Genomic DNA, 23,601 nt, shown 5'->3' with positions numbered 1-23,601 from the left:
GTCTGCACCTCAAAATAAAGTATTTCTTAAATAACTTTACAATCTACGTCAGTAGAAATGCATCAACAATCCGATGCACCGCTATCAAGATAAAGAAAATGCTAAAAATGTGTTTTTAATGCAGCCTAGAGATAATTGAACTAACTGCAGGTCTGGGGAAATTAAGTCAAAACAAATTCATTGAACGGGAAAGAAAATAGCTTGAGACAGCAGGTCTTATATACACTATACCCTGAACCTTTATAATTTTGAACACAACGGTCAAATATAGAATGATTACATCAGTAAAGAGCTATCACAATGCACTGATACTAGTTTCAAACTTCGACAGAACAAAAGAGTAAGATAGCTTACAGTGATTACATCAACCGAAACATTTTTCAAGTCTTGAGCCATATTCAAAATCTTAAGGGAATCCAAAACATCAAACATCAAGGACTAGACAACTAACCAGGTCAGCAGCCCGTGCACTTCTTGTGGCAATTACTTTCCAGAGATCTCGTTCTGATTCTGCTGGTCGTTCAACATCTTCATGGGGGTCATTGTGTGATGAGGATGAAGCTACTGAGCTTGACGCAAAATGGTCCTGCACCGAAGCCTGCAGAACAGCAATTTTGTGATTTGCATCCTTTGTGATTACATGAAGCTTCCCCAGCAATCCAGCAAGCAAATAGGGAGACTCTGATTCAGTGAAGTCACGAATTGGAACATCTTCTGCAACAACCTTCCAGGCATCAGCTTGGTAATCGTATACCTTGATCTTTGCACTGTCAAGAGAACTAGAAGGATCCAGTGCATACAATTCACCATCAACTGTGACACTCATTTTCGTCCCTGCCTGCCTCGCAGGCCAACCCTCGCCCATACCAATTGGCATTTCAACCCATGAATTTGCCTCTGGATCATAAACCTCTCCTCCAACATCAACAAAAAATGGCCAGCAGTACAAACTCTGGGGAACAAACAACCTTCCCCTGTATGAAGTCATTCCAGTAGCAATAGGCTTCAGCAGATCAGCCAAAAATGCAGTTGGTAACACCTGAGCTTTCATAAAAGGCATGCTTGGTACTTGAGACCACACACCTGTTTTTGGATCAAATACTTCAGCTGATTGAAGAGGGGTCAATCCACCATGACCCCTTGTAACACCTCCAACAACATAAAGCTTATTGTTTAAGATGCCGGTTTTACAATAAGCTCTACCAATTGACATTGGACTTGATTCACTCCAAGTATTTTTAACTGGATTGTACCGCCATGTGCATCTCAGGGCCGAAGCCTTGGAAAATCCCCCTAGCACATAGAGGCAGCCATCAATAGCCCCAATAGAGCAACCACAAAAAGGCATTCGATCCAGTGAATCCTTCCTCCCAAGCCAACCCATGACGGCATCCGCAATTCTGATACTGGAGCCTGCCATATTCCACATTCTCTGGCCAGTTAAACCTTTCCTAGATTCATCTTCCAGAGTAACATTAGGCATAGGTGGCAACCTTTGCCATCTTCCGGCCATAGGATCAAGTGCATACCATATGAGCTTATCATTTTGGACCTTTGTTAACATGTAGAGCCATTCCTCCTTTGTTCCTAGCTCTTTTCTCAAAGAGAAGAGTTCAGCACTTGTAACGGTGGCTTTCCAGGTCCTCGAAACAGACTTGAGCTTCATATAGTGGATCCTAGGAATTCTAGCAAGAATCTGAATAGATATCTCGTCAGGAAGAAAGGGAATCAATCTCGGATTTTCGTCATAAAAGCTTGGGGACAACCTCGGTCTCTTGCAAGATGCACTACGTAAATCTTGAGACGGTTCACCGACCCTAGCCTTGGAATGGTTCAAGCTCAATATACCCCCCATTAGAGTACCTTCCTTCAACCTCTTCAATTACAGTTTTACCAATCCTATATATCTACAACTACAAGCACGCTGAACAAACAAATAAAAAAACTTTGGCATGAGAAATCGAGAATCAATATCGAATGCCAATAATCGTAAGTAACAAAATGCAATGCAGATAAATGAAAATTTGACCTTAAAACACTAAATTGCCACGTTGAATTCAAGACACCAAATCATCGAAAGTGCCGATTTCCGGCATACAGGTCAGCTTAATGTATGTAAGATATATTTCCGTTGACAATATCAATGGTTGTTAAGATTTTTCAGGCCGAAAAATGGTTCACAAGATCAAATTTTCAGGCCGAAATTCGCAAACAAATTCACAAATTCCCAATCCTTTTTGTTTGCCCCAATTTTTCTCGGACACCAACTAAAGTAAAAAATTTGATGCAATTGGAATCAAAATTCAATCGTTTCACTTCACACAATCAACAAAATTGGAAGAAAAATTAAAAAAAAATCAAATAAATAAAAAGGAGAAAGGGAATCGAGAGCGGTGGATCACCTGGGAAATGGAATCTGGGTGCTTCCCTCCAACCCCAAGCTTAATAGTGAGGTGAAGCAAAAGTCACTGGAAACCCTCAGTTTCTTCTCCCTCTTCTGTTTTGCTTTGTTTTGTCTCTTTGTTTGCGTGCGCCACGAAACATATCTGATTCCCTGCAACGCGGTCCAGCTCTTTAGCTTATGTCTCCACCGTTGCTCCAACCGATGACTGGTCAAATGGCTCGTTTTAGCCCTCTGTCTCTCCAAGATCCTTCAAGATATTAATATTTTAATGAACAGCACATGACCATATTTGCCTCTGTCTCCGACCGAGGGCTAGAGGGCCAGAGAGCTCGTTTTAGCCCTATCATAAAAAACTGTCTTCAACCGAAGTCCATAAGGCCAAACATAATTTATTATTTAAAAACTACAACTTAAATTCAAATCCAACGGATAAGTGAAACAAATTTTGTGAAATAGAAGTTATAGGAAAAAAAAAGAATTTAAAATAAAATGAAACAAATTTTGGGAAATAGAAGTTATAGGAAAAAATGGAATTTAAAAAAAATATGAAACAAATTTTGTAAAATAAAAGTTATAGGAAAAAATATAAGTTATATGAAAAATTTTGTAAAAAAATAATAATAATAAAATTGTAAAAAAAAAATTCAAATGCAAAGGTTAATCAACTAGCCGTTGCATTTGAATTTTTTCTTAAGAAATCCTGTCGGTTATAACCGACAGGAAATCCGACACATTTAAAAAAATTCTGGCCAGCCCAGGGCTGGCTGGCTGGCTAGAAGTGGCTAGCCCTCTAGCCCTTTAGCCATTTCCGATTCCGTGAGGCCCTCTCAGATTCCACAGCCCTTTGCCCTATCCCACGGTTGGATACGATTTTCGGACTATTTTCGACCCTCCTTTCGGTTGGAGTACCATCTTCAAACAAGGGGTCAAAGGGGTATAGGCCAAAATATAGTCCGTTTGACAATAAAACTCATCTCCAAGCGAATGGGGCTATTTTTTAGCCCTTTCAATAATTTATTATTTTAATTGAATTAATATGGTTAATTGAATTAAATTACCATATTAAAATAAGATTTTAAGACATATTTTGAGTGTCATTTGTCGCTAAATGAATAAGCATCCGGATTTTTATCTTTATATATTGAAAAGGATGTGAAAAATTGGTGTAGAATTGAAATAAAATGAGGTAAGATAGTATGGAATGGTGAAAATGATGTGAGAAATCGTGTAGAAATGACTTAGGTATTTATAGAAGAAAAAAATTAGAATTTTTTTTTAATTTCATCTTAAAAAAAAAAATCCAACAGTAACATGACATCAGGTAGCATGTGTTTGGGCTAGGGGAATCAGGCTAGCTGGCTGATTATGGCCAGCCCGCTGCCCTGGTGGGGCCCACAAGCCCTTTGGCTTAGCTCTCGGTTGGAGACGGTTTTCGCGTCAAAACTAGCTATTTTTTTGCCTATAACCCTTTGGTCGAGTCAGTTGGAGAAGGCCTAATTGAAAAGGGGTCAAAAGACCATATTTAGCCCTAATAGCCCAGTAAGAAATTATTTTTAATGAATAATGTCAGACCATATTTATATATCATTTCCAACTAAGAGGGCCATAGGCCAAAACATAGCCCGTTTACAAAAAATCCATCTCCAATCGAAGGGGAGTATTTAGCCCCCATAATAATTTATTATATTAATGGAATTAATATGGTTAATTGAATTAAATTATTATATTAAAATAAAGTTTTCGGACATATTAAAATGAAGTAATATGGTATGGAATGGTGAAAATGATATAAGAAATGGTGTAGAAATGACTTAGGTATTTATAGGAAAAAATATTATAATTTTTTTTTATTTATTTTAAATTTCGTCAAAAAAAAAAATTCAAATTCCAACGATAACCTGACGTCAGCTAGCCGTTGCTAGCTAGCATCATGTTGACGTCAGGTTACCGTTGGAATGGGTTTAGACTGTTGCAATCGGGCTGGTGGATGAATTATGGCCTGATGGAGTTCACAAGCCCTTTGGCCTAGCCCTCGGTTAGAGACAATTTTCGTGTCAAAATGGGCTATATTTTGGCCTATGGCCCTTTGGCCAGGTCAGTTGGAGATGGCCTTAGGTTACGAAATAATCTGCTTACATTTCTTTAGGATAATTTTAACCCAAGTACAAACTAAAATTTGGTTTTGTTCGCACTCTAAAAATGTTATCGTGCACTCGTCTCAATTCAAAAGAGAATTTTCTCGTGTTTTTATAAATTTGAAGTGCTAATGACATCCTCCTCTCGAAAACTCTATAAAGTAGTTTAATGAGGGTGTAGAAATCACTTATAACTTAAGTGATTAAGGGAAAATGTTGATAAACTTTTAGGTTAAGTATAATCTACACGTAGCATGGAGTTGACATCTAACTAGACTCGTCTTTTAAGACTTTGTGTTGAAACGTCGTCAAGTCATGTTGACGTGAGTCAATGTACCATAAGGATTCAATGTATGTTGAGTTTAGATCATGTTGGCATGAGCCAATGCACATTAAAAATTGAGTAAATTGTAGCAATGGTCTCTCTATTTTAATCAAATTAGAGTAATGGTCTCTCAACTAAAAATCTATTACCATTGGTCCTTCAACTTATCAAAATGTGTAGTTATAGTCATTTTCATCAATTTCATCAAAATTTTGTCAAAATAAGTTATGTTGGAATGACTATTTATACAATTAGAGTCCCTCAACTCATCAAAGTGTGTAATTATGGTCATTTTCGTCAACTACGTCAATTTTTTTGTCAAAACGAGTTATGTTGGAAGGACCATTGCTACAATTGAGTTAAAGTTAAGGGACCATTTCTTCAGTTGAATTAAAGTTGAGAGACCAATGGTAATGAATTTTTAGTTAAGGGACCATTGCTCCAATTGAGTTAAAGTTAAAGGACCATAGCCACAATTTACTCTTAAAAATTCAATATATATTGGCGCGATTCAATTTACCATAGTGACGCACGTCCTTTTTTTATCCAGTCCGTCACTCGATCTGAACGCTCGGAAAGGGTTCGAGCTGAGCATATTAGTTGTAGTGCGCTCGACTCGAGTCCAAATTCATCTGATTCCCTGTAACGCAATCCACGTCTTAACTTATGTCTCCACCTCATTCGTTGTTTGCGGACTTCTTCAAGAGGTCCTTATATGCTAGTCTGTCACGGTTGCATTATTTAATGGACCCGACTTCTCTGCCCTCCCAGTTCCCATACACTCTCATCCCCAAGGCCGGCCCTGACGGTAGCCCAAGTAGGCACCCGCCTAGGGCCCCCACTTCGGAAGGGTCCCAAAAATTTTTTTATATCCTGTAATTAACATATAAATACAAAAAAAAAGAAGTAAGAAATATCATAATTCATTTGTTAGTCAGTGGAAATGTTGGCTTCATTCTTCTTTGGGATGTTGAGTTCAAAACACGAATTTGCCTTTCAGTCATTAGATTTTTCTTAATTTTTCTTATTTTTCAAATTTACTGCCAATCCATCTGTCCAAATGCATATGAAGTTATAAAACTCAAGTCTCTTTGCAATCTTTTTTCTTCCAACTTCTCATTCTCTCCATTTCTATCGAATTTTTAAACCAACTTCTCATTCTCTCAATTTCTATTGAATGTTTAAACTAACTATCATATGGTCTTAAAGATTGTACTTTAAGGTAATCAAAACTTTGAATTTTATATTTTCTTTTCAATAACTTCTTAAAAAAACACAAGAGAAACAATTGGCGTTGAATTTATTATACTCATCAATCAAGTTTTATTGTTATTTACTGTCTTGATCATCAAGTTTTATTGTTCTTCACTCTAAATCTTAAAGTCTTGACTGCAAACATTTAGTACATTTGTGTCTAAAAATGTGAATCGTTCAATGTTTAAATAATGTTTGTATATTTATCTTCTTTTGATATTAATTTTTAATGATATTTGATGTGAAAATAGAAATTTTTATGTATTTAGCGAAATATTTTTTATACACATCAATATACAAAGAAATGGAGATCAGAGAATTTTAGGGCCCCACTTCGAAAGCTCACCTAGGGCCCCCAAATTCTCAGGGCTGGCCCTGCCCATCCCCTCCTATTTTGTGTAGTCACAGTTAAGTCACATCAACATTTTATATTAATTTTTTTATAGGGATAATAAGACAAAAAAAAATAGTAATATAAAATGTTGACGTGGCTTAAGCGTGACTGCACAAATAAGAGGGAATGAGAGTGTATGGGAACTGGGAGGGCAGAGAAGACATGTCCTTATTTAATGAGGTTGAAAAGGTTTTGTGTTCACACCCACTATCTCCCAACCACCATTTCCATCACCACCACCAACCCCCTTCCCTCCTTTTTGCGTGTCATCTCTGCACACTGCCCCGAACCACCGCCATTGCAACCACCATCCGCACTACAAGCGCATCTGTGCTAAAATTTATATTACAAAACGATTGCAACCAACCACTACTAAAGATTTTAATGTACATGACGCATATGCGTCATCCTCTTCCCTTCACGATGCTAAGCGTCATAAAATTCGTTAATTTTTTCCATTTTAGGTTTTGATACTAGACACGTTGTTAATGTTACTCTCTCATAAAATTATTCTCAGATTAAACTACCATATATACATATTTTCCCATAAAAACTCTAATTGTCGTCTTCATTTTACAAAACGGTTTTTCGAAAATCTTTTTGTAATACAATTACAGACATGCCCTTATAGAAATTTTAAATTTCTTTATCCAGATTGAAGGTAAGTATTTTGACTGCTCCGATAGCACACGTATATTTAATTTGCAAACTAAGTTGTCACAGGGGTTGATATTATGCTTTCAGCAGAACTTTGTTAAAAAATACAAAAATTAATATTTACTAGGTCGAGATTATGCTTATACTTTCAGTAGTCACTTTTTTTTTAACAAACAATATTATCTACACTAAAGATGAGGGGTGGGCTTAGGCCTCACAATGGGTTAGCAATAATTTTGTTCAAAATCGCCTTTGATGAAAATTAAACCTAAGACCTCTCACTCACAAGTGAAGAGAAATATCACTAAACTATAGTACTAAATGACAGTAGTCACTTGTTAACCATTAGAACTTTGCACGTATTATGAAGTAAAGAAGGTAATGATACCTACTACGGTTGAGATTATCTGTGGTGCTCGGATTTTTTAACCATTAGAACTTTGTTCAAAAATACAAAAATAAATATTTAAAACGGTTAACAATCCCTAAATATAGTATGCTAGAGCACCATAGAATGTTTGTCCTAGGGTTGGCTGTAACTAGCTTACCTTTCCATTCCATATGTAGTCATCAATCTAGGCCCATTTTGGTTTTGATGCAGGTAGCATTTAGTGAGGATGTGGTACGTTTACACAGCAAGGATACGTGATATGTGGGTATTGGATCGATGTAGGAAATAGTCATCTAGCTCTATAGAGATATGACAAATTTTTTTGAGTATTCTAGGGTATCTGATACTTCAGATGTTATAAACGTTAAATTTTAATTTTTGTATTTAAAAAAAAAAAATTAATAGTTAAAATATTCAGAAAACTATACTATGGATATGGAGCACTTAAAAAAATCCCGAAATATATATACAACTTAAGATAAACAGTGAATTGTGAAGTACATTAAACGAGAAAATGACAGGATGGTGAAGTCATTCAAAACACAGTGCCTAGTAGGCCACATTTAGTACTAGAAATAAAATTACACTGTCTGGCAGAGGCAGTTGCAGACTTGCAGTGCAATGCCTGCCAAACTCTGTTAGCTAAGTCATAAAGACAGAGGCAGATTGTCTGTCTTTTTGTTTGAATGTCATTTCTATTTATGCGATCACGGTTAATTCACGTCAACATTTTATATTTTTATTATTTTTTATCTTATTATTTTGATAAAAAATTAATATAAAATGTTAACGTGGCTTAATCGTGACCGCACAAAATAAAAATGGTTGAAAATGGTACCTAAACAGGAGGGCAGACAGCCTCCCATAAAGACAGCATGTTTCAGTACTTTCTCCTTTCTCATCCCTAATCCCCACCTTCCTCCCAAGAATGCCCAGTTTACCGCTGGGTAGAGTTTTATGCTAATAAAATAAAGTGCAGGTAAATTTTGTTCGTATATGTTTATATTTTGTTGGAAACAAACGTTATATTTAATATATGACGGTATAGTAGTGTTATGTAAGTTTTTCTCTTTCCTCCGCGCATCTCTCATCTATATTATTATTCACTGATACCTTTTACAGAACTTAGTTATCATACACACAGACACACACCCTCTCTCTCTCTCTCTCTCTCTCTCTTTTAGTTTGCGTTACTAATTAGCAACCAATTATATATCATCATGAACATGAAAAGCAGCAGCAGTACTAAGGAGAAGATGAAGAAAAAGATGATGATGAGGGGCTTCATGTGCCAGTCTCAAGCAGCAACTGCGGTGTGCATGTCTGATGCTCGCTCAGTTATCGTGCCACCGCCGACAAGACCAGCTGCAGCTACCATTGTCCGCCACAATCACAGTGCTGGCCATGTGAATTACATGATGATGAGAAGATCAACTAGTACTAATAATGGTGGCGGCGGCGGCGGTGGTCACTACTACTACTCCAGGCTCCTCGATACTACTCCTTCAGCTCATAGCCATGAGACGTCCCACTACCACAGTCGCAGACGAAGCGCTGGTAGTACCAGCAGTATTCTTAACCACCATGATCAGCGGCCAATGTCAAAGTCGACCCGAAAACTACCATCATCTGATACAGATTTACTACCACCGTCGTCATCCGCCGACAATGTCTTCCAGGTAAAATGACATATTTATTTGCAAACTTCATCATCAACTTTTAATATTTTTCCAACTGTAGAGTCTTAGACAGTCTAATCTTCCGCAATAATTCTCAAATACCTTTATCCCAGACTTCAATCAATCAGTTGAAATAGATTAGGCCCACAGTCAGATCCAGTACTGAATTGAAAGCAAGCAGCCATAGACTGTAAAGCCAGGCCCTCCACAAGAACTTTATTTTCCTTCTTTTGTTTTTTGGGTGACAATGACTATATGATCTGTAGATAGTATAATATAGAGTTAAGTACTGATAACTACTCAACTTTAATGGGTAATTCTAAATTAGTCTTACATTTTCAAAACATTCTGAATAATTACCTAACGTATGACAACTTGAACATCGATTAGGTCTACAACATTAATTGATGACCTGAACAAGTATTGAAGCGAGTTTCACTGTCACTTCATCTATAGAACTCTAGATCCCTAAACCGACCTCTATTAAAAAGACAAGTTTAGTGTTTGTCTTTGCTAATAGGGGTCCATGTTGCGGATTTAAAACTCCAAAAATGACGTGTTATTGAAAATAAGTTTCTATATTTGTCCACATCATCACTTAACATTAAGGACATTATATATTAACGGTAGTTACATCATCACTTAATACAGATGACCTAACGAATGGTTCCAATGATTATATAATCAAAGCATTTTGTAAAATAATACCCTTACACCAATCCTACGCGGTGAAATGCAAGTTATGAAGTAATTATATCAACGTCATTGGTAAGTTGTTGTGAGTCTTGTGACCCGTTTCTCACAAATCTTGACTTGTATTGACAACCATAATTACTTTCCTTTCTGCCCAAAAAAGAAAAGAAAACAAAAAGTAAATCAGTAGTCAAACAAGTTTATAAGAAACCAATTATGGGATGATGTAGTTTAAGGTGTTGGTTACATATATATGCAGGTGGTTGTTATGAGAGTTTCTATTCATTGCCATGGATGTGCTAGTAAATTGAAGAAACATCTCTCTAAAATGGAAGGTACGTTTTAATATTTTATCAATCTTAAATGAATATCACATTAATAATATGTAGACTTTTTTTTCTTAGGGTCACCATCAAAATTTACCATTTGGTCGACGAAATTTTGCCCAACGAATCGGGCCAAGTCGGTCAACACCCTCTGCTTTCGTCATGCAAATGTTTAAGTGACGTGTTTTGTGCGACGAACATTGCCTGACAGAATGTTGTCAGGCAAAATTATAGGCGATGAGACCTTATTTTTTGAATTTTTAAAATTTTTTTGTAGTGGTCCTCCTTAATTGTATTGTGTTTAATTTTCTTTTAGGATCCCATCTGGATTCTATTTGTGGGGATCCAATGGATTATTCAATCATGTCCGTTCATCGTACATCATGCGGTTATAAATCATTTAAAATTTTTTATTTAAAATTAAATATAAACAGTACCTAACGAAAATTGATCGCACGATGTACAATGAACAGTTACAAATTGATTGATCCTCCAGATCCCCACAAAGAGGATCCAGATAGGATCCTCGTCCATTTCAGTTGACACCCTTTAAAATTTATCATGTTTTTTCAAAACTTTTTTAAATTCGAGAAATTACACTAAAATCTCCTAAAGTCGGTTGACTGAGCGTACTTTTCACTAAACAATTTTTGTTTCTTTTTTGTTTATCCTTGCAATTTATTATTTAACATTTTCAAGAAGGGTAATGCTAGAGAGACTAAATTTATAAACAAAATTTTGGAAACTAAATGACATGAAAGTTGATGATTGATACTTTTGGAATTCTGTATATATACCAGGGGTTACATCATTCAGTATAGACCTAGAAACAAAGATGGTAACTGTTAGGGGACACGTTTCACCAGTTGGAGTCGTGGAGAGCATTTCAAAAGTGAAGAAGGCAGAGTTATTAACCGGTTGAATCCCATTCAAAGGTTACCCTAGATAGAAGGAAAATGGGTCGATTTTAATATACGTCATCAGCTTCTGTTTAGGGTAAGTACTCCAAGAGGTAGGTCTTCCAAAAATAAAAAGACGCAAATGTGGGTGCACATTTGATCATGTGAGCTATGGCCCTATTGATATTGACATGTTATTTTTTTTCTTTTTCATTTTTTCCTTTTATTTTCGTGGTCACGAATTGAAAGTGATGATGTACCATGGTTTGACAATCGAAGCACAATTTGTACTGTTTCTTCATTTTATCTTTGTTCTGGCAAATGAAAATTCATGAGTGGACCTGCTCACAATATAGATTATGTGAAAAGCGATTAGATATATGATTGAAAATTTATTAGCTAAAGATGTAACGGACTAAAGATCTTGGTTGATATTATGCACCGATCCTAACCAAATAAACACTTCTAAACATCCAAATTCCCTAAATTTGAGTTTGTAAACTTTAATATTGTGATAGACCGTTGTCTTCAAATGACATTTATTCTCTCTCAATTGAGGTAGCTAGGCATTTGGTTTTTGGAAAATCACTTTCAGGTTACAGTAAAGAATTTAAAAGTAACAATGTAAGAATATTAAAGTTTTCCTTTGAGCACTCTGCAAATACATCGCAAGTCTTTCGCTTAAACCCCCATAAATCACAACATGGTAATGTGCTGCACTTTTGATGTCGTTCTCTTGGAAATTGGTGGTCATGGGCCTAAGTCGTAGCACCGAGTCCAAATCTGCACCAGGTGGACTTTGTAGTTGTATTTGTGCTTGTCGAGCTGATCTTCCTTAGTCTACCATATGTATCTAGGGGTTGGGATGTGTGTGAGGAGTTAAGGAAATAGATTCCCATTTTTTATAAGAAATGCGGACTACTTGTGAGGCCAAATGCACAATCTTTTACAACGATTCGAACAGTCTATTTTAATTTCATTCATATATATATATAGATGAAATGTATATATCATCTTCTATGCCATATGAAACAAAAGTGTAGGCAAAACTGTGTTGTAAATTAATTTGTTGTAATGTAATGTAAGGTCAGCTCACACATTAATACATTGACTTGTAAATCTCAAGAATATTAGTATTAATATGAATATGAAAAAAAAAATCGTAAAGAAGTAGATCGGCCCCATAATTTTCCAGAATCAATTTAATCAAACGAAATGAAAAAAAAAAAAACACTACTATACCAGTACAGAACTGGTCCAAGAATTTAGTAAAAAGGAAATAAGTGATTGAATGAATGAAATGAGTAGGAGATGGAATAACTAGTCCATAGTTGAAATATCGCGACCTCTCCTTATTCTGCTGGCCCATGATCCTTCCTTTTGTGACCTTCTGTTCAACTCAAGAATTTGTTGGCGCCATCTATTTTCTGCACCTCGATCATATCTAATAGAATTATCCATGTTGAAGGTGCTGCTCCTACAATAATCTTTCAAACCCAACATGTAATCATATTCGTCGCGCAACAGAGGATCCGATAGCGTCTTGTAAGCCTCGTTCAGTTGAACAAATCGTTCAGTGGAAATATTGGAATAATGTTGATCGTGACATACATCTGGATGATAGCGAAGCGCCATGCTTCTGTAAGCTCGCTTGATCTCGTCTTTGCTCGTGTTAGTATTCGGACTCAAATTAAGTAGTTTGTAGAAATTGGTACTATTAGTACTATCGCTCTCGTAATTATTTGTGGCTCTGCATGTAATTTTAGTGACTTTGCGTGCATGACAAGTTAAAAAAGGTTTAGGGTTAGCAGCTGCAGCACTGGTGCTAGGGTTTTCGTAGCTTGAAGTTAGCAGAGAAGTATTCATGGCTATGTGAAGATTCTGGAAATGCATGGGAAAAGAGTTATGTGGGTTAAGGCTAATATATACAAAGTAACATATCCCATCTTTGTATAATATTTAATTATATCATAATCCAACCATTAAAAAATGGATTAAGGGAACGTGTCTAAGGAAGAAACGGTCAGCGAAAGAAGAAAATAAATTGCTAAGTAGCGGTAACTCCTAAACAAAACGCGTTTTCTCCATAACAACCATCGAGGTAGTGTTATAAATATGCATGATATATAATATGATGTGATATTGTTTATTAGTGTGTAATTTGGTCAGCGTTGAATCATAAACTGTCGTCTTACCTTGCAATGCTTTTAATTTCTTGTCTTGGAGAGGATTTGTATAGCACGAGCATTCGCATATTTAGGATTTGAATTTTGGGTGGTTCTAAGTTTTTTAGATAGAAATAGAGTACGAAGCATGCAAAAAAAAAAAAAAAAATTCAGTTTATTCATTAATTAGGTATTTTGTTGAACGCTTAATGAGTGATATCAAAATAATTTGTCGAGTATTGTTCATGTAACTTGTTGAGATATACCTAGCATGTATTACATCAAGTACTTAGTAAGTAAAAATGGAATTGTACAAAACATTCGGAGGGTCTTTAGAAGACCTTCACATGTATATTTTTGAACTCCAGGTGGTCCTGGAACCACCTAGGTCCCAATGTGCATCCACCTCTAAGCACGAGTACACTGTCATGGTGGTCTTCTAGGTTAGTATAATACAAGGGCATGTGTTAATTCTCTCATGTGTCCTTATATATTTGCTCTCGTTGACACGCAAAATGTCATTATAACAATGTACTTGTACCATATAAATTGCCCTCTTATTTCTGTTACAACAACAACAACAAAGCCTTTTCCCACTAAGTGGGGTCGGCTATATGAATCCTAGAACGCCATTGCGCTCGGTTTTGTGTCATGTCCTCCGTTAGATCCAAGTACTCTAAGTCTTTTCTTAGAGTCTCTTCCAAAGTTTTCCTAGGTCTTCCTCTACCCCTTCGGCCCTGAACCTCTGTCCCGTAGTCACATCTTCGAACCGGAGCGTCATTCGGCCTTCTTTGCACATGTCCAAATCACCGGAGCCGATTTTCTCTCATCTTTCCTACAATTTCGGCTACTCCTACTTTACCTCGGATATCCTCATTCCCAATCTTATCCTTTCTCGTGTGCCCACACATCCCACGAAGCATCCTCATCTCCGCTACACCCATTTTGTGTACGTGTTGATGCTTCACCGCCCAACATTCTGTGCCATACAACATTGCTGGCCTTATTGCCGTCCTATAAAATTTTCCCTTGAGCTTCAGTGGCCTACGACGGTCACACAACACGCCGGATGCATTCTTACACTTCATCCATCCAGCTCGTATTCTATGGTTGAGATCTCCATCTAATTCTCCGTTCTCTTGCAAGATAGATCCTAGGTAGCGAAAACGGTCGCTTTTTGTGATTTTCGCTAGATTGCTCCGGTCATTAGTGTGGATAAGTATATAAATGGATAGAGATAGGAAAGCAAACATAAGATGTGCGTGGTTCACCCATATTGGCTACGTCCACGGAATAGAAGAGTTCTCATTAATTGTGAAGGGTTTACACAAGTACATAGGTTCAAGCTCTCCTTTAGTGAGTACAAGTGAATGATTTAGTACAAATGACATTAGGAAATATTGTGGGAGAATGATCTCGTAATCACGAAACTTCTAAGTATCGGAGTGTGGAGTCGTCTTGACTTGCCTTATCTGTCTCATAGGTAGATGTGGCATCTTCTCTGGAAGTACTCTTCCTCCATCCAGGGGTGGTATCTTTAACTGGTGGAGATGCACAAGGTAATGTATCAATTTCACTTGAAGCTTACTTGTAGTTTCAGGCTTGGTCAAGCGCGATACAAACCATGTAGTAGGAGTCCCCCAAGTCGCCGAGCTAGGGGGTCTGCTGAAAGAGGTGACAGACAAGGTAAGCAATCAGAGCTCCGACTGATTGTTCACCTTCTCCCCATCTTGCAGCAGCATGAAGGATAAAGAGAAGAAAAATGAGAAGAGATGATATGAGATACTTTTGCTTTTGAAGAAGTAACTTTCCACAGGCTTATTCTTGAACTGAGCTGGAGGGTTTTCTGGTTTCCTCCAGAGTATAAGGCCGACTGAAGAATTTGAGGGTCAAAACAAGTCCATCAAATCTAGAGTACGTTCCACCCTGCTGATATGGGATACTTTTGCTTTTGACAGAGTAATGGATGTATCGGCACGTGTGCTGTTACGCTTGTCTCCACATGCTTCCTTGTATCCTTCACACTTGCCCTATCTGTTCCTCAAGCAAATGCGGAATCTTCCCTGGAAACATAAGATGTTGAAGATGAGTACTCGAGAGCAATGTCAGGTAAGTAATCAGGTAAGGGGTTCCAGGCAGTCAGATCCTAGCTGGAAGCTTGATTCCAAGTGCTGACTGATTGCTCTCTTTCTCCTTGTCTTGCAGGTAAAAACAAGGCCAAAGGAAAAGACAGGGAAAAAGCATGATATGGGATACTCTTGCTTTTAACCCTGATGATATGAGATATTCTTGCTCTAGTATAGCTTGTTTGCAGAGGTATTATCGGGGGGAAAGAAAGCTGAATATTTCGAAAGGCTTCGTTGGGAGTGCCCTCTCAGATATGATGAAGGGTTGAGCATTTTTGCAGGTCTGCCTGTCCGTTGGGGATGGGGGTCGACATATATAGGAGTCTCCCTAACAAGTAGTAATGCTATTCCTTTACCCTGCTTGGTCATAGCATGGTAGTGGGAGCTGCCAGTTTCACATGTTTTAACTCTGTCAGAGCACTTTGAAAAAGTGGTCTGTGGTATCTGGCTCTCGAGATTCGGAGAACGATGCCTCTTCGATTTTTGAGAAAGCAATCATGCTAGGGGTCTGGCTCTCGAGATTCGGAGAGCAGTGTCTCTTCGATTTTTGAGGAAGTAATCATGTTGGGAGTCTGGCTCTCGAGATTCGGAGGGCGGTGCCTCTTCGATTTTGGAGCAAGCAATCTTGTTGGGAGTGTTGTCTCGAATGTGAGTAAAGGTTGGGCATGTTTGCTAGTCTACCTTGCCACGAAGCACAAAGGTTGACACACAGGGACTTTCCAATTATCCAGCAATGGTACTGTTCCTTTACCCTCTCTTCGATTTTGAGAAAGTAGTCATGTTGGGAGTCTGGCTCTCGAGATTCGGAGGACGGTGCCTCTTCGATTTTGGAGCAAGCAATCTTGTTGGGAGTGTTTTCTCGAATGTGAGTAAAGGTTGGGCATGTTTGCTAGTCTACCTTGCCACGAAGCACAGAGGTTGACACACAGGGACTTTCCAATTATCCAGCAGTGGTACTGTTCCTTTACCCTTGTGGGTAATAATATGGTAGCTAGACCTTCAAAATTTATGTGTCTAAACTTTGTTAGTGCTGTTTCTTTGCTATTCTTTCACCTTTCTTGGTCAGAGCGATGTAGTGGGAGCTGCAAGCTTCACGTGCTCAACTTTGGCAGAGAACTTTGGCAAATTTATCTGTGGTACCCATGAGCTATTGTTGCGTGTGGGAAGTAGGTGATTGAACAGTAAGATTCATGTGCTTTCTACTTCACCAGAAATCTTTGACAGAATGCCCATAATTTCTGCAAAGCTGAGTGTGCGTGTGACAGGTGCTGACAAGGCTAGAAAAGTAGGTGCCTCTTCGATTTCTGAGATCGGCCCTCGTGGTCTCTGAGCAGCCCAGCTTTTGAGAAAGCGAGCGCCTCTTCGATTGATTCGGAGAACGATGCCTCATCGATTTTTGAGAAAGCAATCATGCTGGGGGTCTGGCTCTCGAAGATTCGGGGAGCAGTGTCTCTTCGATTTTTGAGAAAGTAATCATGTTGGGAGTCTGGCTCTCGAGATTCGGAGGGCGGTGCCTCTTTGATTTTGGAGCAAGCAATCTTGTTGGGAGTGTTTTCTCGAATGTGAGTAAAGGTTGGGCATGTTTGCTAGTCTACCTTGCCACGAAGCACAGAGGTTGACACACAGGGACTTTCCAATTATCCAGCAATGGTACTATTCCTTTACCCTCTCTTCTATTTTTAAGAAAGTAGTCATGTTGGGAGTCTGGCTCTCGAGATTCAGAGGACGGTGCCTCTTCGATTTTAGAGCAAGCAATCTTATTGGGAGTGTTTTCTCGAATATGAGTAAAGGTTGGGCATGTTTGCTAGTCTACCTTGCCACGAAGCACAGAGGTTGACACACAGGGACTTTCCAATTATCCAGCAGTGGTACTGTTCCTTTACCCTTGTGGGTAATAATATGGTAGCTAGACCTTCAAAATTTATGGGTCTAAACTTTGTTAGTGCTGTTTCTTTGCTATTCTTTTACCCTTCTTGGTCAGAGCGATGTAGTGGGAGCTGCAAGCTTCACGTGCTCAACTTTGGCAGAGAACTTTGGCAAAGTTTTCTGTGGTACCCATGAGCTATTGTTGCGTGTGGGAAGTGGGTGATTGAACAGTAAGATTCATGTGTTTTCTACTTCCCCAGAAGTCTTCGACAGAATGCCCATAATTTCCGCAAAGCTGAGTGTGCGTGTGACAGGTGCTGACAAGGCTGGAAAAGTAGGTGCCTCTTCGATTTCTGAGATCGGCCCTCGTGGTCTCTGGGGAGCCCAGCTTTTGAGAAAGCGAGCGCCTCTTCGATTTCTGAGATCAGCCTTCGTGGTCTTTGAGCAGCCCAACTTTTGAGAAAGCAAACGCCTCTTCGATTTCTGAGATCAACCCTCGTGATCTCTAAGCAGCCCAGCTTTTGAGAAAGCAAACGCCTCTTCGATTTCTGAGCAGGCGCCTCTTCGATTTCTGAAGCTCCGTCGAGTGCAGATTTTTATAAGGGCTGGCATTAAGTTCCAAAGCACACTTGAATCTCCACCAGTAGAAGCTTCATTCTTGCACTTCTAAGATCTTGATTTGTCCGACCTCTTCTCTCTTCAACACCTTTGAAAATGTCTGGCCCCTCCGACCGTCGTTTTGACTTGAACCTTGTTGAAGAGGCAGCCCCGCCTTCTCCAGACAACATATGGCGCCCATCCTTCGTCTCCCCTACTGGTCCTCTTACCGTTGGGGATTCCGTGATGAAGAATGATATGACCGCTGCGGTGGTGGCCAGGAACCTTCTCACTCCCAAAGATAACAGACTACTTTCCAAACGGTCTGATGAGTTAGCTGTTAAGGATTCGCTGGCTCTCAGTGTTCAGTATGCAGGTTCTGTGTCTAATATGGCCCAACGCCTATTTGCTCGAACCCGCCAAGTTGAATCATTGGCGGCTGAAGTGATGAGTCTCAAACAGGAGATTAGAGGGCTCAAGCATGAGAATAAACAGTTGCACCGGCTCGCACATGACTATGCTACAAACATGAAGAGGAAGCTTGACCAGATGAAGGAAACTGATGGTCAGGTTTTACTTGATCATCAGAGATTTGTGGGTTTGTTCCAAAGGCATTTATTGCCTTCGTCTTCTGGGGCTATACCGCGTAATGAAGCTCCAAATGATCAACCTCTGATGCCTCCTCCTTCTAGGGTTCTGTCCAGTACTGAGGCTCCAAATGATCCCCCTCCGGTGCCTTCTCTTTCTGGGGCTCTACCGACTGCTGAGACTTCTCCTAAGCAACCTTTGTGAAGGCTCCCTCTTGTGTGTTTATTTTGACTCATGTATATGTACATATTTGTAGCTTATCGGGGATATCAATAAATAAGCTTTCCTTCATTTCAACGTATTGTGTTAAATACACCAAAGCCTTCTTCGCTAAGTTCTTTGAATTTTCTTTTGTTGAAGCTTGTATGTTGAAGCTTTCTGAGTGGAGCATGTAGGTTGGGGTAGTGTTCCCTTAATTTTCCGAGTGAGGAAAACTTCTCGGTTAGAGACTTGGAAAATCGAAGTCACTGAGTGGGATCGGCTATATGAATCTTAGAACGCCATTGTGCTCGATCCTGTGTCATGTCCTTCGTTAGATCCAAGTACTCTAAGTCTTTTCTTAGAGTCTCTTCCAAAGTTTTCCTAGGTCTTCCTCTACCCCTTCGGCCCTGAACCTCTGTCCCATAGTCGCATCTTCTAATCGGAGCGTCAGTTGGCCTTCTTTGCACATGTCCAAACCACCTTAACCGATTTTCTCTCATCTTTCCTTCAATTTCGGCTACTCCTACTTTACCCCGGATATCCTCATTCCTAATCTTATCCTTTCTCGTGTGCCCACACATCCAACGAAGCATCCTCATCTCCGCTACACCCATTTTATGTACGTGTTGATGTTTCACCGCCCAACATTCTGTGCCATACAGCATCGCCGGCCTTATTGCCGTCCTATAAAATTTTCCCTTGAGCTTTAGTGGCATACGGCGGTCACATAACACGCCGGATGCACTCTTCCACTTCATCCATCCAGCTTGTATTCTATGGTTGAGATCTCCATCTAATTCTCCGTTCTTTTGCAAGATAGATCCTAGGTAACGAAAACGGTCGCTCTTTGGTATTTCTTGATCTCCGATCCTCACCCCTAACTCGTTTTGGCCTCCATTTGCACTGAACTTGCACTCCATATATTCTGTCTTTGATCGGCTTAGGCGAAGACCTTTATATTCCAACACTTCTCTCCAAAGGTTAAGCTTTGCATTTACCCCTTCCTGAGTTTCATCTATCAACACTATATCCTCTGTGAAAAGCATACACCAAGGAATATCATCTTGAATATGTCTTGTTAACTCATCCATTACCAACGCAAAAAGGTAAGGACTTAAGGATGAGCCTTGATGTAATCCTACAGTTATGGGAAAGCTTTCGGTTTGTCCTTCATGAGTTCTTACGGCAGTCTTTGCTCCTTCATACATATCCTTTATAGCTTGGATATATGCTACTCGTACTCCTTTCTTCTCTAAAATCCTCCAAAGAATGTCTCTTGGGACCCTATCATACGCTTTTTCCAAATCTATAAAGACCATGTGTAAATCCTTTTTCCCATCTCTATATCTTTCCATCAATCTTCGTAAGAGATAGATTGCCTCCATGGTTGAGCGCCCTGGCATGAACCCGAATTGGTTGTCTGAAACCCGTGTCTCTTGCCTCAATCTATGCTCAATGACTCTCTCCCAGAGCTTCATTGTATGACTCATTAGCTTAATACCCCTATAGTTCATGCAATTTTGTACGTCGCCCTTATTCTTGTAGATAGGCACCAAAGTGCTCGTTCGCCACTCATTTGGCATCTTCTTCGTTTTCAAAATCCTATTGAAAAGGTCAGTGAGCCATGTTATACCTGTCTCTCCCAAAAGTTTCCACACTTCGATTGGTATATCGTCTGGGCCTATTGCTTTTTTATGCTTCATCTTCTTCAAAGCTACAACCACTTCTTCCTTCCGGATTCGACGATAAAAAGAGTAGTTTCTACACTCTTCTAAGTTACTCAACTCCCCTAAAGAAGCACTCATTTCATGTCCTTCATTGAAAAGATTATGAAAATAACCTCTCCATCTGTCTTTAACCGCGTTCTCTGTAGCAAGAACCTTTCCATCCTCATCCTTGATGCACCTCACTTGGTTTAGGTCCCTTGTCTTCTTTTCCCTTGCTCTAGATAGTTTATAGATATCCAACTCTCCTTCTTTGGTATCTAGTCGTTTATACATATCGTCGTAAGCCGCTAACTTAGCTTCTCTGACAGCTTTCTTCGCCTCTTGCTTCGCTTTTCTATACCTTTCACCATTTTCATCGGTCCTCTCCTTGTATAAGGCTTTACAACATTCCTTCTTAGCCTTCACCTTTGTTTGTACCTCCTCATTCCACCACCAAGATTCCTTTTGGTGTGGGGCAAAGCCCTTGGACTCTCCTAATACCTCTTTTGCTACTTTTCGGATACAACTAGCCATGGAATCCCACATTTGGCTAGCTTCCCCCTCTCCATCCCACACACATTGGGTGATTACCTTCTCTTTGAAAATGGCTTGTTTTTCTTCTTTTAGATTCCACCATCTAGTCCTTGGGCACTTCCAAGTCTTGTTCTTTTGTCTTACTCTTTTGATATGTACATCCATCACCAACAAGCGATGTTGATTAGCCACGCTCTCTCCTGGTATAACTTTGCAATCCTTACAAGTTATACGATCCCCTTTCCTCATTAGAAGAAAATCTATTTGTGTTTTTTACGACCCACTCTTGTAGGTGATCACATGTTCTTCTCTCTTCTTAAAGAAGGTGTTGGCTAAGAAGAGATCATATGCCATTGCAAAATCCAAGATAGCTTCCCCATCCTCGTTTCTCTCCCCAAAACCATGGCCACCATGAAAACCTCCATAGTTGCTTGTCTCCCTGCCCACGTGTCCATTTAAATCTCCTCCTATAAATAACTTCTCCGTCTGAGCAATTCCTTGCACCAAGTCTCCAAGATCTTCCCAAAATTTCTCCTTCGAACTCGTATCCAACCCTACTTGAGGTGCGTACGCACTAATCACATTGATAAGTTCTTGTCCTATTACAATCTTGATTGCCATGATTCTATCTCCTACCCTCTTGACATCTACAACATCTTGTACCAAGGTCTTGTCCACGATGATGCCAACACCGTTTCTCGTTCTATTTGTGCCCAAATACCAAAGTTTAAACCCTGAGTTTTCTAGATCCTTTGCCTTACTACCAACCCACTTAGTTTCTTGTAGGCACATAATATTTATCCTTCTCCTCACCATAACTTCCACTACTTCCATAGATTTTCCCGTTAAGGTTCCTATATTCCACGTTCCTAAACGCATTTTGCTCTCTTGAACTCTACCCTTCTGTCCTAGCTTCTTCACCCTCCCCCGTCTAATAGGATCAAAGTACTTCTTTTGTGTGTCCCGGGTAAAGTTGATAGGAGCATATGCTCCCAAACAACTTTGAGTGGAGTCGTTCGAAAAGAAGTTTCTATGGCCCCCTTGCTCATTTAACACTGCATCCGGGTGCCGATGGAGATACAGCGACCCTTGCTCACTTATCACTGTGCTCGGGCCACACAGCGCGCCACTTACGGGTGACGCCCTAGCTTTAGCGCGATTTTGTTCTGGATTCATTTTCATAAGGATTCGACGTGATCATGGAGTGCCGGCTGTCGACTACCTGACGCCCTCCCCCTCCTCCTTTATCCGGGCTTGGGACCGGCCATGTAAGACATAGGCGGAGTTCTCTTATTTCTGTTAAAGATTAAAAAAAGTCCATGGTAGTATTATTAATAATAAAAAAAAGGTACCGCTCGGCCGAAAGGAAAATATGCTTTGATGTGGACTTATTGGCTTTCTAAAGTCGTCGCGCAATGCGCATAGCCGACTTGACCATGGTATTCTTTTCTTTCACAACCTCGAACTGGGAATCAGGTAGCCGATAAGCTTGCTAAACTTGTTGTTAAGGATGTATTGTAAACCTTACGTCAAAGAATCAAGAGACTTTGTATGTGCATAAGGGTGCATTACTGAGACAACAATGGTATGAGCTGGTAAGTTACACCGCTTTTGAAATTTTCACAATGAATAGTTTATCTTTAAGTAAAACGATGATATCAATGTTGATAGTAGTGGCTGTTATGGTTTGGTCATGTCGATACCACGAATAACCTCTTCCTCGAGTTTCAGCTCGAGCTTCTCCCTCGTTTTTATCGTCTTCTCAAATAAGTGAACTTAGTTTATTATCGCGACTGGATCACTTTTTACAGTATTCAGTCTGCTCGCAGCCTTTTCTTCGCGAATAACGTGTAGTAGCCTAGGAGAAGAGAAGCAAGCTACCTCAGCTTACCTCCCATCTTATCTATAGGCAGCGGTGGTAAGAGCTGGTAAGCTATACCACTGCATTACCCTTGTACAAACATCAAACAATCAGTTTGTACTCCTGAATCATCCTTGTACTCAAGCCAAGGACCAATTGTTTGCTCTCCCCACCCTGCTTTGGGCGGGGACGTTGCTAGCAGAATGATGGGACGCTGAATTCCTAAAAACTGACGAGAACCGCAGGCATGTTCTTAAGAAGATTGAAATCGGGACATGGTTGTGGAGCTACCACAACCTAATGCTTCTACATCATATATACATCATCACAAAATTCAAATTTGGGACTTGATTGTCAAGTGGAACCACCCTAATGATTCTCAACATCTGCTACATCATGCATCTTGCAAATACCCTGCGACTTAGGCCTTATGCTCTACTCCGCCCTTCCTAATCCCTCTTTTTCGCAAATTGCAGTCACAACACAAGAACTGTTTTGTTCAAACTTCAAATTGAAAGGGAAGGGAGCACCAATGTACATAAATACTGAAACAGGATAGAGATTAATGTTAAAGTTTCAGAGAATGTCGGAGAATGTTGAGCAACAGATTGTGTTTTGGTCAGAAGAATCATCTGAAGAATGGTTAAAAAGTATAAACTCACTTCTCAACCTCTTTAATCCCTCAAACCAATAGAGCTTAGCTTGCTCCAATTTTGTGGGTTTTATAGAAGGGTTTTCAACCTAGCATAAAGGACAAAAACGAAGAGATAAATGCATAACGAGAAAGTGAGCGTATAAAG

The 23,601-nt window shown here is 39.4% G+C and overlaps 3 protein-coding genes across 4 annotated transcripts in view; 2 read left to right on the top strand and 1 right to left on the bottom strand.

Annotated features, from left to right (window-relative positions):
* Window positions 1-161: 161 nt before the first annotated feature.
* Window positions 162-2,538, bottom strand: LOC126631933 (F-box/kelch-repeat protein At1g22040-like). The gene is made up of 2 exons (XM_050302145.1): window positions 2,403-2,538; window positions 162-1,924 (listed from the first exon to the last, which is right to left on the bottom strand). The coding sequence occupies exon 2, from the start codon at window positions 1,853-1,855 to the stop codon at window positions 425-427; it is 1,431 nt and encodes a 476-aa protein (XP_050158102.1). The 5' UTR covers window positions 1,856-1,924; window positions 2,403-2,538; the 3' UTR covers window positions 162-424.
* Window positions 2,539-8,642: 6,104 nt separating this feature from the next.
* On the top strand, window positions 8,643-11,458 carry LOC126631945 (protein SODIUM POTASSIUM ROOT DEFECTIVE 2-like). The gene is made up of 3 exons (XM_050302161.1): window positions 8,643-9,239; window positions 10,192-10,267; window positions 11,059-11,458. The coding sequence occupies exons 1-3, from the start codon at window positions 8,781-8,783 to the stop codon at window positions 11,178-11,180; spliced, it is 657 nt and encodes a 218-aa protein (XP_050158118.1). The 5' UTR covers window positions 8,643-8,780; the 3' UTR covers window positions 11,181-11,458.
* Window positions 11,459-14,889: 3,431 nt separating this feature from the next.
* The window catches only part of LOC126631943 (uncharacterized), a 33,864-nt gene continuing 25,152 nt past the window's right edge, over window positions 14,890-23,601 (top strand). Inside the window, exon 1 of one of the 2 annotated variants that reach the window (XM_050302157.1) lies at window positions 14,890-15,754. The gene's annotated coding sequence lies outside the window, so the exon portion shown is untranslated. Of the gene's footprint in view, window positions 16,149-23,601 lie in introns of both variants that reach the window. The other variant, XM_050302158.1, reaches the window with a different exon arrangement.

This window comes from Malus sylvestris, chromosome 8 (assembly GCF_916048215.2).
Source record: "Malus sylvestris chromosome 8, drMalSylv7.2, whole genome shotgun sequence".
NCBI classification, from domain to species: domain Eukaryota; kingdom Viridiplantae; phylum Streptophyta; class Magnoliopsida; order Rosales; family Rosaceae; genus Malus; species Malus sylvestris.
The sequence above is the reverse complement of the archived record's forward strand: the minus strand, read 5'-3'. Positions and strand labels throughout refer to the sequence as shown.